Source organism: Octopus bimaculoides, chromosome 4, assembly GCF_046866305.1.
Source record: "Octopus bimaculoides isolate indiv1 chromosome 4, ASM4686630v1, whole genome shotgun sequence".
Classification (NCBI taxonomy): Eukaryota; Metazoa; Mollusca; class Cephalopoda; order Octopoda; family Octopodidae; genus Octopus; species Octopus bimaculoides.
Genome location: NC_142931.1, coordinates 56757295 through 56771892, shown reverse-complemented (window position 1 = coordinate 56771892; position 14598 = coordinate 56757295). Strand labels below are relative to the sequence as shown.

General features: G+C 35.3%; 2 protein-coding genes across 5 annotated transcripts in view; one reads left to right on the top strand and one right to left on the bottom strand.

The window, feature by feature from the left end:
* The window catches only part of LOC106877900 (dipeptidyl peptidase 4), a 615183-nt gene that overhangs the window by 111520 nt on the left and 489065 nt on the right, over window positions 1-14598 (bottom strand). For all 4 annotated transcript variants that reach the window (XM_014926948.3, XM_014926949.3, XM_014926951.3 and 1 more), the window contains exon 3: window positions 3871-3966. In XM_014926948.3, coding sequence (XP_014782434.1) covers window positions 3871-3966 — 96 coding nt within the window. The remainder of the gene's footprint in view (window positions 1-3870; window positions 3967-14598) is intronic.
* On the top strand, window positions 9820-10979 carry LOC128248158 (type-1 angiotensin II receptor B-like). The gene has a single exon (XM_052968960.2). The coding sequence runs from the start codon at window positions 9924-9926 to the stop codon at window positions 10845-10847; it is 924 nt and encodes a 307-aa protein (XP_052824920.2). The 5' UTR covers window positions 9820-9923; the 3' UTR covers window positions 10848-10979.

Genomic DNA, 14598 nt, shown 5'->3' with positions numbered 1-14598 from the left:
AGCCATGTCTGTGCCTATGTATGTTTTGTATATTGGCCCAAACAGTTTTATTTGTTTATTTGAATCATTTTCTATACATATATATATATATATATATATATATATATATATATATATGCACGTCTACTCCTCCTATCTTATTTTAACTTCTTTGAACTCTCTGTCTAAAAGCAGACACACTCTCTCATATTCTCCATTTTCATGTGTGGGGAGGGCTCTTTAATCTTATGCTAGTACTGGTGTCATGAAAAAAGCACTTAGTACACTCTGTAAAGTTGCTGGTGAATTGAGCAGAGATAGCACAAGTTCACACAAACTCTTAAATCTTGCCAAAGTAAAATAATTGCTATAATGCTGGCACCATGAAAAATGCATTTAGAATAGTTTAAAGTGATTGGTGTTAAGAATGCCATCTAACTGTCGAAATCATGTCAAAACTGAAATGCTGAAGCAAGATGTGGTTCTCATGTCTGTTGGATCCTATTGGATCTTGTTGGATTGCTCAGCCTATTCCAGCATGGAGGGTGGACATAAAATACTGCTGCTGTTGGTGATGATGATAATGTACCAATTTGGTACACAGTGAACCAATTTAAGAAATGGAAGCAAAGATTTAAGATACCAATTTAGCAATAGTAATCCAGTGTTTTTATAGAGAGGGTTATAAGGTGTCATAATGTTTATAACACAAAATATTTCTTCATTTATTTCAAAAGTAGTAGAGAGTTCCATAAGCTTACAATGATTTGTGAACAAATGTCTTGATTAGTGACAGACTGAGACTACAGTTAGTGGTCTTACCAGCTGGCTATGGAAAGACCAGCCCTATAACTAGTTATCTTGTGCAAGGGACTGCGGGTTGTAAAGTTCATGATTGTCAATGCCAGCAGGTGAGGAGAAGAAGAAGAAGAAAAAGAAGAATAATAATTCATAATAATGAGGATGAGGTGAGATTTGGGGCTTATTATTTGAGCTGGGTGAGTATAGTCATAGAAAATTCTTTACTGGATTTTTTTCTGTGTTTTATCGATTACTTTGATTAATTACTTTTTGCATTGTAAGTTTTTTTATGTAAATCAGCTTGTGGATAGAGATGCACACCTTAAATTAAGGTTAATAAATGTGGACACGTACTGAACAAGAATGAAAAATGCAGGGACAGAATCCTAGAATATTCTTAAGTATTTAACCTGGAAAAGTACTGAGCAAGCAACAATTATACCTGGAAAAATTCAGGACAAGAAGGAAAAAAATTAAAAATATTGCTGCTAAAGTTAGAATTCAAAAACTAAAATAGTAATAAATTTCTTTATATTTTAAAATTTTTACTTGAAAGTTTAAATTAAAATACACAAGAAACTATTTATTTTCAATTTTCGTGAAAAGATTAACTATCAGCAAATTTACACTTTAAAAATTTGAAATTACAAATTTCTATATTTATAGTTGCAGCCAAAAGTTTGGAATACAGGTCTGAAAATTTAAATTTTTATACAAAATGCCCAAAGTTATATTAAATTTGCAATACATTATTACTTGGCCAAAACTTTGGCATAGGTCTGAAAATTTTTTCTTTTATACATTAAACCATTGGATCAGTTATTAGGTAAGTATATCTCTATATCGTATATATTTGAATCGAATTGAACTTAGGCACAGCAATTTTAATTAAAAAAAAAATCTTCCAAACTTTTGGCCATGACCGTAACAAATCAAATAATAGCAATTTAGGCAAAATAGACAATTATAACCCCTAAGGTTTTTAAAAAAGGTTATAGAGTCATTTCTACATTTTGCACTCAATTTGTCCATTAGCTTTCATTTTTTAAAAATATTTTTCTAACTGTAAATAGAAAATACTTTAACTGATAATGCAAACTTTAAAGAATTTAATTCTTTTGTTTCATAAAAAAAATCTTTTTTACTATTTTTTATTCTTTTGAATTACATGTATTCTACATGAGTTTAATTTTAAAACATAGTACCTGTGATTTAAAATTTTTGGATACATAGTTTTGTTAAGAAAATAAAATTTTAAAAATAATATAATACTAAAAGATAGATATATCTTAGCTTCATATAAAGAATTTTTAAATCAAAAATATTAACTTAAATTAAAAAAATTGCAATAAAAAGAAAAGAAAACAATCAAACAGTGCATACACTATTTGATACACAATTTCAGAAATTTATTTAACAATTTCTAACTTCAGCAGCAAAATTTTAAATTTTACTTCTTGTCCTGGATTTTACCAGGTTTAATTGCTGCTTGTTTTGTACTTTTCCAGGTTCAATACTTATGAATATTCTAGGATTCTGTACCTGCATTTTTCATTCTAGTCCACTTTTTTCCAGGCAATGCTTCTATTATTAGAATAACTATATTTACCTTTATAATTGGAAAAAAAAAAAAAAAACCGAGACTGTTGTAAATATTTTTTAAAATACAGATTTTGTTCAATTATTTTGCTTGCACCTAAAAATAACAAATGTTTAATAGCAGCATATCTGTTACAAATGAATATATTTCTAAACTATTTTTATTATGAAATAATGCTATATTCTAATTAACTAATTAATAATTAGTTTTTTTCTTAGTTAAAATTTTATTTTAATATGTTTTTAATATGTACATATTTTAATACATAAACAAAATAATAAAAATTAATATGAAATCACATAAAATCATTACCATTTTTATGCTTAATATTTTTAGATGGGGTTTCTCTACAAAATATTTGTCTTGATGAACTCTTTTATTTAAGTTCAATATTACATTTCTCTTAAAAAGACAAAAATATTTTGGTTTCTGAAAATTATCACATTTTTGCCACTTAAAGCAACACAACATTTTTTGTAGCAAATATTTTTTGACAAGGTTTTCACCTCATAAAAGTCCTTCATCTGAAGTAAATCTTGAATGCAGAATGATAAAGATATAACATTCAATGTGGTTGAGAGCTGAATTAGTGATAAAGCCTAAAAGACCTTGCAAGTGACTAAAATTTGACCTTATGACTAAATATGAAGGGCCAAGTCAACTGGTATTTTACAAAAAGTAAAGAAAATCTTGAATGCAGAACAGAGTGTAAACAGATTAGATTGGTCAAATACTCTAAGAAAACAAAATAAAACAGTGGATAGCAGGCCCCTACAGAGAATCTAACCCAATAGCTTTCAGACTCCAATTAAGCATTCTGTACCAGTAAGCTAGACAATACATAACATCAGTTGTCTTTTATAATGCTAAATATCTTAAAATGATAAAAATATTTTAAATTGTTAAATTAATCACATTTTTTCTGCTACTTAAGGTCATATGATTTTCTTCTGTAGCTAATATTTTTTAATGAAGTTTTCACCAAGAGATTCTTCTCAATGAGAATGTTCTTTTAAACCCAATCAATCCATACTTTTCTTTTAAAATAACAACTATTTTGATTCAAAGTCAATTTTTCACCTTATTCTTCTATTTTAACCTCACAGATTTTAATGAAACAAATTTCAATTATAGGTTATGACTGGACTATCATTCCTAAGCTATGTCCAATTTAGCTACCTATTCCCCAAATCCTCAAAGTAGTGAACCTTTAGAAGCTTTTGTTAGAATCAGTACGAAGTTTCTTAGCAGGCTTGGCTGAAGCAACTAGAATAAGTTATTTATCGTATTGAAGATTATCAATACACTGCAACATTAGTCAAATGGTTCAAATGTACATAAAAATACAGACACACGAACACACACATATATATACTTATATTATATATATGTACGACCTTTACTAAATAATCCACACACCTTAATTTATATGTGTAATTTAGGGTAAACAAATTAAAATAAAAAGAAGTGAAAACCATAAAGTAACTTACCGTCGATCCAGTCAACCTTAAAATTCCGAGGCTTGAAGTTTATGTCAAATGCATCATTAAGGGTAAATGCTTCTCCAAGCACTTCCTCTATTGAAGCTGCAGTTATAAAGAGAGAAGATACGAAAAAAATTAGCCAACAAAATATCTTTTTCTCACAATTCATGCTTTCATTGCATCAGTAACAATCGATGTTATTTCAGCAAGACATTCAATTTACTTGAGTGTATTCTGCCACCTAATACTGTCCATATATTTTATAAGCCTGAAGATTACAGTCTTATCGTAGTAATGGTGAGGACAGCTGGCAAAATGTGTTACAAAGTAAAAGACAAATCACCTTTAGCAATAAAAGTTGTGACTTGAATTGACAACTTAATTTTATGCCGTCAGCTCTTACCTACCAAGTAGATTAGAATCAATAAGTTAAAAATATTCAGGTATCTCAATTTTATTTTCAAGCAAAAACACTCATGATTCAACAATTGTACAACCTTCGCTGAAATATGTGAATGATTAATTTAAACTACAATAAATAATAACTGCATAATTAAATTTCTATTACTCTTTTATGAACACAGCAAAGGATTGGAAATCCAGTATGCTGTGCTCCCCCTTCTACTACCTCACATATAAGAATAGCTTATCAAGAATGGAACAATCCATACTTTGATATAAATGAGAAGAAACTCATGTGAAAAAACATTTTTATGGTTGTTTGTGAGATAATTATTGCTCTACATTTTAGTATGGATTCTCTACTTTTCATTTTTGTTAGGTTCAATAATTGTGGGATCGAAAAAAATAGGGTGGTGTTAGCCAAGCAAATAGTAGTTTGGGGCACAAAAAACAAAACTGAGACCAGATACATTGCTGTGACTAGATTAGTAATGTCCTGTTCTGAGTTCAAATACACTGAGGGGCTTTCTAGTATCAATGTACTTTATAATAAACTTACTGGTTTAAACTAATTGTCACCATTTTATTTATAAAGTCGAAATACCTCATCAAAACAACTGTGACTATTTTCCTGTTATTTACAGAGAAACGGTGTGTTTAAGAAGTTTACTTTGCAGCCAAGTGGTTTTGGGTTCAGTCCTAGGCTAACCAATGCTTATGAGTGAATTTGACAGGCAAAAAAATGTACAAAACTCATTTTTACTCGTTGTGTGTGTGTGTATGTGTGTGTGTGCCTGTCCATGCATATGTTTATGTGTATGAATGTCTCTTTGGGAATGTTTACATTCTGTACTTTTGAAAACTAGTGAATGGAAACTCTATTATTTGGAAAACAGGTAAGGGCTTGTGGTACGAAGGACTTCTGACTGTAAAAATAACACCTCGGAAATATGTATTTGTTAAGCCCATGCTAGCATAGGAAAATCTATACAATAGTTTGCTTGTTTGTTTGCCTGTTATACATTAGTTAGTTAGAGAGGTGGAGGTGGAGTGAGAGAGAGAGAGAGGGATGGAGGAGTGAAGAAAGAAGAAAAGAAGAATTAGAGAAAGGTTATTAATATTAATACACTTAGGGCAAATGGTCAAGTGGTCAGCTGAAGGTAGAGGCAAAGAACGAGAGAAAAAGAGGGAGAGAGAAGTGTTAATGAAGTGTGGATGGGTGGGGAAGTAATACTTATTACGTAGTTAAAGAGTTAGCTAAAGGGAAACATAGATAGAGAGAGATGAACAGGGGAGGCAGTTATATTGAGAGAGAGAGAGAGAAAGAGAGAGAGGGGCAGATAGCAGTGGTAGTGGTGGTGGCGATGTGTTGATATTGAAAAATATGTTTTTTATTGAATTAATGTTTTTTATAGTAACCATCGCATGTGCATAAGTGCAATTATTTATTGCCCGGTCACTTAAAAAACTGGTATTCGTTTATAAGGGTTAATTTAGCTTAAACTCTAGATTCACAAGAAACACGGTTGCAAGCTGCTTAAGAAAGGATGCACAGATATAGATCACAGACCAGAGAGGAACAGTGAGAAGATCTAATAAAAAGAGAAAATAGACAATGGTGGAGATGTGAGGAAATGAATGTAGACAAATGTGAAGTATATTTAAAAGAAAACTAAACCATGAAAGCTATAAAAATGCAAATCATCCTTTTTTTCTTAAATACGTCCTCTTAATTTTTTCCATTACATGGAATTTCCACTGGTCCTACTAGTAAATATAAAATGAACAAACAGGTATATCTAGTCAAAGTATCTGAGGACTATATTCAGTGGCATGCCATGCCTTTCAGCCAGGGATGCAGAGTTCTGCAGAATTTCGATAACAGCCAAAGACATACGGGACATGATGAAGGCCTGCACAAGAGAGAAGTCTTCAGGGTTTGATGGTCTTCATATGCCAAGCTTGTTCAGTGGTCTCTTAGCAGATGTCTCTCATAACTGGCAACAGAACAGGAGATGATGTGGTGGTGCTGCTGAGAAAGGACTCAAATAAAGGGGATCAATTAGATAATTTTAGGGCTATAACTCTGCTAAATACAGATTACAAAATTTTGGCAAAGGTGTTAGGCAAGAGGTTACCGCTTGTCGTCAGTTGGTCGGTAACGCACAGGCATGCGCTATTCCAAACAGATCTATTCCTGACAACCTCCACTTCATGTGCTACATCATAGAGAGAGTAGGGAAGGACCCTGGTATGGGTGGGGCTCCGATCAATTTGGATCAATCAAAAGCTTTTGACAGGGTCGACCATCTATACTTGGAGGCTGTTCTCGATGTAGGCCAGCTTCAGTCCCATTTTCAGAGGCTGGATCACTGCGATGTATAGTGGCATCACTTGAGTGGTCTTTCGAAATCGTTCAGCATCACTTGCTCAGTACGTCAAGTATGCACACTCTCTCCCACAAATGGGCAGAGAGGTACCTCTCCCTGAAAACTCGGGCAGATGTGGCGAATGTGCACATTACTTCCGTCATCTTCTACCACCTGACTGTCATCCCTTGCCCTGCTTCATGGATGACCAAGCTGGAACGCTTGCTCTTTTGCTTTCTGTGGAAGAGTCGTGTTCTACTCGTCAGATGGTCCATCTACTGTCAACAGCCACTGAGTGGAGGACTGGGCATGCCATAGCTAATGATGTGCTGACATGTGCTGAGGCTACAGCATCTCCAGCACTTTCTTTATGGTGAACAGGTGTGATCACTGTTTGTCAAGCAGGATTTTCTGCATCTCATCTCATTCACAGAGCTACAGTCATGTATCAAGCATAGACCAAGAAAGGTAGCTTGGCACCTGGAGTTTTGGCAAGAACTCACAGCTTTCTGCCAGTCAAGCAACGTGGTTTGTGAAAGTACTACCATGGAGTTCTATAGGGGATTAGTGGTGGGCAGGAGCGACAATGTCCTCAGGGAAACTCAGGGTATCAGGAGGGATCAATTAACTGGTTTTTTCTGGAAGACTTTCAGAAATCCGTAGCCTGACAGTGCTATTGGGGAGCTCTGCTGATTTGAGACAAGCTCTACAGACACAGAATTACTGTCAGACACACCTGTCCGAGGTGTAGGCAGGGGAACAAAACCGTCCTGCATGCTCTCATCCAGTGTCCGTGTATTACTGATTTGTGGAGCTTTGTGGATCAGCTGTTATCATGTGTAGGATGGATCTGGTTATCAGCTAAGTCCATCATGAAGATCACCCCGCTTTCTTTTGGCCAGGAAGGAAAGGCAGTTTTCCTCAGTCTGGTGGCTATGGCGAAGGAATTAGTGTGGTGGATGAGATTGAAAGGTCTGAAGACGGTTACTTTCCTCTTTGGCCAAGCCTTCATTGACCATTTCAAGTTCCACTTGAAAAGAAAAGTGAGAGTAGAGAAGGAAGTTCTGTCCCCCGCTCCCCAGTAAATTTGTTGAAAGGTGGGTGCGTGTGGCAAGGATGGCCTGTGTAAATGGGCCTACTCTGAACTTTCATTCATAAACCAGAGGATGTAAAGAGGAGAGACGCGTCGACTGAGGTGCGTCTGGCAGATGGGATAACCAGAATGTGTGAGGTTCCTTGGTTGTCCCTGTGAGGAACTCTCTGCTTTTGGTGAATTTTATTGTTTACTTCTATTGTTAATTGTCATCATTTTATCATTTACTTGATTGTTGTGTTAAACCCCACATGTGACCAGATTTCTAATGTCCTTATTTGTTTTGTGTTTGGCCCCTTGTGGCCAATGAAGAAACGATTATTACCTCTGCCTTAGCGAAGGCAGAGGTATTGTTTTCAGTCATGTTTGTTGCTTGTCCATGGACAAGATATCCTAACAACCGCTGGATGGATTCAGATGAAACTGTCAGGGATGTTTGGCTACATGACTGGCATGAGCTGATTAGATTTTGGGATCGATCCGGTACCAGACAAGGATTCTGGATTATTTGTTATCTTTTCTCTACATGATGTATTATGATCTTACATTCACTTTCAAGTCCTTCTCTGATTATCTCCCTTGAAAGCATGCTCACGGTTTCCATGTAAGTTATGGTGACATTGCAGTTCCCAAAATTTTCTTTTTGTTTCTCTATTATTAATTTTATTCGCATCTCTAACATAGTAGAAACTGATGGATGATGGATAAAGAAACCAAACTACATAAACAAATGGCAGCAAAGCTGTTCAGAAATTAAATAACACTAACATATTCAGTAACAATAATAAATTTGATTTCTCCTTGAGAATTTTTAGTTTTACCAATTTTGAATATATCACTCCCGTTTACAACCTCTTACCTACTTGACATTTACATTTCTAGCTCTGCTTTGAAGGAAGCTTTACTTCTGTTAACAGTACCCTGTGCAGATCTTGTCCGTTTTCTTTCACACAGATGAATTTTTCACTATAGACCTTAATGGTTGGAAAGACACTATATCAGTGGATAGACTAAAAAAGGCCTTCATAGACAAAACTGTCCCTGTTCGCACTGCAGACAACACACACACAGCATTACAAACATTGCCCACACACCCACCTTCACATAGTATTCTCATTTGTGAGAGCAGTCAAGTTTATTTCAGATATTCTCATTTTAAAAATCATGTCCGGCTAATTGTTGAGAGGGCGTTGGTGTTGCCTTGGCAGAGGTTTGTGCTCTCTGACTGCTTTTGTTGTTATTATTATTATTGTTATTATTATTATAGTAGTGAGCTGGCAGAATTGTTGGTGTACCTGACAGAATTCCTGGTGCTATTTTGTCTGTTATTAAATTCTGATTTCAAATCTGCAGAGCTCAGCTATGTACTGACCATTTTAATGTGGTTTCCCTTGTGTGGGTTCTGAGCAGCTCTGCTGCTCCTAAGCTCACTCAGTGGTGAGATTCTCCTATTCTCTTTTGAGATTTGGTACATGCTTGTCCTAAGTTCATCAAGCAAGTCTCATCAGCACAACTGTTGCGTGTTTTGTTATTCATCTGTTAAAAGGTAATCTATAGACCATACAGTAAGATATCTAAAGCAAGTCACTTGCCCCTCATATGGCTACATAGTGCTGTATATATCTCCCTGAATGTTGTTTGCTTTTCACGACACTCCAACTCCATCGTCAAGAGTCACAGCTGGCTAATAAGGTAGACTTTGAAGTCCATTGTGCAATCAGAGACACCACTTCTACTGAACAATGAAGTACCAAAATTGATAATAACAAATTAGGAAAATGTAAGTGTTTGAATCATCCTTCCTGTGTAAATTTTCTAAGTTTGTCCAATATTGTGATGCTGTCATCTTAAATTAAATCACAAACTAAACAAAACAGGATGTATACTAATCTGTAAATGTATATAATTGGAATACCACACAACCTATTGCATTTGACTTTCATCATTCACTCTGGATGTTTACTTCACATAGTAGTTGTATTTGTGTAAGGACTTAACTAAAACAACTCCAGTATACAAGTTTGGATTACAAATAATGTTAAGACAATAATCATGTTGCTTACCTACAAGTACATTCTGTGAAATTGTTGCATACATATTTATATATATAAATGAACACACATCATATATGCATATCAACTATCAACATATTTACATAATTCTTACTAAACTAGAAACTACACACTTGTTTCAACATGAATGCAACCCATTTGTCTGATCCTGTTTTGCTTTCAAGATTAGTTGTTTTTAGTATCATACCTTTATTCCTAATTGTAGGACTCATAGGTAACATGTTTGTGGTATATATTTATGTACGCCAATCCCAGAAAAGCAATGTAGAAACATTCATCCTTGTACTAGCTGTCATTGATCTCATTGGATGTATCTTTGGAATGCCTCTGGAAATGGCTGAACTTTACCCTGCAATTCAATCAGATTATTTGTGCAGATTTTACAAGTTTGTTGTCTTCATCTGTTCTACTATTTCGTCCTTTATTCTTTTTACCATTGCCATTGAAAGGTTCACAAAAATATGTCGTCCACTTAGTAAACAAATTACTCCAAAACTACGCAATTCTCTTATTATTTTCATCATTGTATTATCAGTTGTATTGGTACTGCCACCTGTTCTCTACACGGAAGGTGTTCCCATTTTTCATGAAAACAAAATGTTTATGAAATGTGTGAATGTCTTAAGAGGATCTTTTCTTTGGTCATGTGCTGTCATGGCATTAATTGTTCATTGTATTTTCATCCTCAGCACGACTGTACTTTATTCATTTGTTCGGAAGACTATTAATCAGCATTTGAAGAAAAAGCAAAGTAAAGGAGAATCTTCTCAACAAGAGCGAATCAATCTCATAAACATTGTACTTGTCACAATCTCTATTTTGTTTTTTGTGAATTTTACACCGCACCTGGTTTTCGTGATCGTATATCCATACTGCAAAGATTCTAACTTATTGCAGATTTTGAAAGTAGTTTTACTTCGTACTTGGATACTGAATTCATCCTTAAATCCCATGGTGTATGGATTTTGTAACAAAATATTCCGCAAAAGCTTTGTAAATATATTTACCAGGAGTAAAATTGTCTTTGAAATGGAGGAGAAATTTTAGAATTTGGTTTACACCACACTTTCAAGTACCAGAGACAGCCATTTTACTAACCATTTCTAACAAAATACACTGTTTTTTCTTTGTGATTTTTGTGCAATATTGGAAATAGCTCAAAGTTTGAGCTATTATTTTTCTTATGTTTGGACATAATCAAATTTTCTTTCATAAAATTGGAATGTTTAAATTTAAATCTGAACCTTTTAAAATATGTTGTTTTTATCCTTGACCCAGAGTCATTCTAAAGGAAGTTAGTATCAGAAAAGTCTATTTCAACACTTAAACAATTTCTCTATTCTATATTTGTTTTAGTTTCTTTTGTTATTTTATACTATCCATGGAACATAACTGTTTGTGTAAGTTCTACTTTAAACTCAAAACCATTTGGATCCTACAGTTTCCATATTACATATGAAATATCCATTAAAAGAGAACTGAAAAGAAAAACTAAATTGTTGTTATTGTTGTTGCCACTGTAGTAGTAGTAGTAGTAGTAGTAGTAGTAGTAATAATAATAATAATAATAATAATAATAATAATAATAATAATAATATACAGGGGTCTTATACAGCTAGAAACCTATTATAAAATAACCACCATAGGACTGCAAAAATACCTACTCCAGAAGCAAGGAAAACTAATACAAATAGCCACAAAACACGAGCAAAACAAAAAACTGTTTTCAGTATTTAAGGAAGCTGACAAATACAAACGAGAAATCAATCTACCTAACAAATACGAAGAAGAAGAAGAAGAAGAAGAAGAAAAAGAAGAAGAAGAAGAAGAAGAAACAAAAGCTATAAAACAAATGAAATCCAAACTAAAACTAGAACAGCAACGGACCATGATAAAACGATGGCAAGAAAAGCCCCTACATGGTAAATACTGGGCTAAACTAAATGCGAAAGAAATAGACAGAGAAAAATCCCAGCAATGGCTGAGAAGCTCAGGACTCAAAGCAGAGACTGAAGGATTTTTAATTGCTGCACAAGACCAGAGCCTCCCCACCAGAAATTACCAAAAACACATAATGAAAAGAAATATAACAAGTAACTGTAGAATATGTGGAGATGGACAAGAAACAATAAATCATATTATCTCTGGCTGCCCAGTCCTGGCTAAGAAGGAATATATTCACAGACACGACAGAGCTGGGACCTATATACACTGGAAGCTATGCCAACACTATGGAATAACAACAGAAAAAAGATGGTATAAACACACGCCAGAAAAGGTCATAGAAAACGAGAAAGCAACCATACTCTGGGATATGCCAGTACACACAGATAGAGAAATTAAGGCAAATAGACCAGATATAGTTGTCAAAGATCATGAAGAAAAAAAATGCTTTCTAATTGATGTATCAATACCAGCAGATGACAACGTTTCTCGAAAAGAAATAGAAAAACTTTCAAAATACAAAGACCTGGAAATAGAGATAACTCGAATGTGGAGTCTAAAAACATAAACAATTCCTATCATAGTAGGTGCCTTAGGTATAATAAAAGAATATTCAGACAAATACATAACAAAAACGCCAGGACTTACAAATATATATAACATACAGAAAATTGCACTACTGGGTACTGCACACATTCTACGCAAAACACTTTCAATACAGTAAACATAAGAGCACCACAGCAAACCACAGCACATACCCAAGGCACACAGAGCTGCGCTCGGTAGTGAAGTGAAAGCACGTTATAAAAATAAAACTACTGAACAACAACAACAATAATAATAATAATAATAATAATAATAATAATAATAATAATAATGATAATAATAATGATGATAATAATGATGATAATAATAATAATAATAATAATAATAATAATAATAATAATCATCATCACTCTCTGAGTGGTTGGCGTTAGGAAGGGCATCCAGCTGTAGAAACTCTGCCAAATCAGACTGGAGCCTGGTGTTGCCATCCGGTTTCACCAGTCTTCAGTCAAATCGTCCAACCCATGCTAGCATGGAAAGCGGACGTTAAACGATGATGATGATGATCATCATCACCACCACCACCACCACCACCATCATCATCATCATCGTCATCGTCATCGTCGTCGTCGTCATCGTCATCGTCGTCATCATCATCATCATCATCATCATCACCACCACTACCACCACCATCATCACCACCACCATCACCATCATCACCATCATGGTGATCAGCATACGAGAAATCTAAGTTGTTATTGGTTTTGAAATTGTTTCTGAATTGCTGAAAATCATTTTCATACCAGTGAAGTCGTGAAAGAAGTGTGTTCCTATGTTTGATATATTGACTTTATAGAATGAATCATGTTTGTAAATATGCTGAGCCTTGTAATGTTATGTTTTGGAGATTGTATTTAAAGGATGGCTGGAATTTCTCGTATTTGTTTTGCTGTGCTGTTTTTGTTTTTTATCCTCACATCACTTCTAATTGAGAAGACATTTTTTTCCCCTGCTCTTTAGGATCTGATTTTATTTTCTCCTAAGGTGAACGTTCCAGTTTTGATAAAATTATTATTAAGGTGGTGTGCTGGTAGATTCATTAGCATGCTGGGTGAAAATGCTAATTTCAAATTCTGTCGGGGTCAACTTTGCCTATCATCCTTTTGCAGTAGATGTAATTTAATTAGCCCCCTCCTTCAAAATTTCAAGGCCTGTGCCTATAGTAGAAACGATTACTATTATTATGATTATTATTATTATTATTACGATGAGTGACTGTTGGAAGAATGGCCAGTATAAACGGACCAATTCTGAGAATACACCTGTAGAAAAAAAAGAAAAAAAAAAGGTAATGTAAAAGGAGAAAGGGCTCTATACCCCTTTCTTATTTTTTCTGACCAGGCTCCCGTGGTTTTATGGGTTTTTCCACGTGTAACCTTTCCTTTTTCGAAGCGCCTCCCCCTTTGCGTGTTCTATTTATTTATTTATCTATTTAAGAATGGATGAGGATAGCTGTGAATAAGTGCCACACCTTAACAGTTGAGGGAATCTGTGGAAGAGGTAGGCCCAGGAAGACCTGGGATGAGGTGGTAAGGCATGACCTTCGAACATTGGGCCTCACCGAGACCTTTGGAAATATACTGTGCGCGAGAAGACCTGGCAAGCCAAGTGAGATCTAAATCTAAGGCCCAGCCAGCCCACTTATGCGTACCTTCCTTCCTTCATTGGACACTAAATTCCACTTGTGAAGACCTGTTGAGGCAAGTGAAATCGAAATCGAGTTAAATTAAAATTGGACACTAAACCCCACTTGCGAAGACCTGTTGAGGCAAGTGAAATAGAAATAGATTGTTGCCGTGCCCCTGAACTGGCTTTGTGCGGGGCCGTCATGGGATTTTCGAGCGAGATCGTTGTCAGTGCTCCAGGACTGGCCCATGTGCAGGCAACACATGAAATCTTTCGAGCGGGATCGTTTGCCAGTGCCCCTGGACTGGCTCATGTGTGGGCGACACATGAAATCTTTCGAGCGGGATCGTTGCCAGTGCCCCTGGACTGGCTCATGTGTGGGCGACACATGAAATCTTTCGAGCGGGATCGATGCCAGTACCCCTGGACTGGCTCATGTATGGGTGACACATGAAATCTTTCGAGCGAGATCGTTGCCGGTGCCCCTGGGCCGGCTCTTGTGCGGGTGACACATGAGGTTTTTTTCGAGCAAGATCGTTGCCGGTGCCCCTGGACTGGCTCATGTGTGGGTGACACGTGAAATCTTTCGAGCGGGATCGTTGCCAGTGCCCCTGGACTGGCT

Coding starts and splice junctions, on each gene's coding strand:
- LOC128248158 (XM_052968960.2), top strand. CDS start 9,924: ATGAATGCAACCCATTTGTCTGATCCTGTTTTGCTTTCAAGATTAGTT.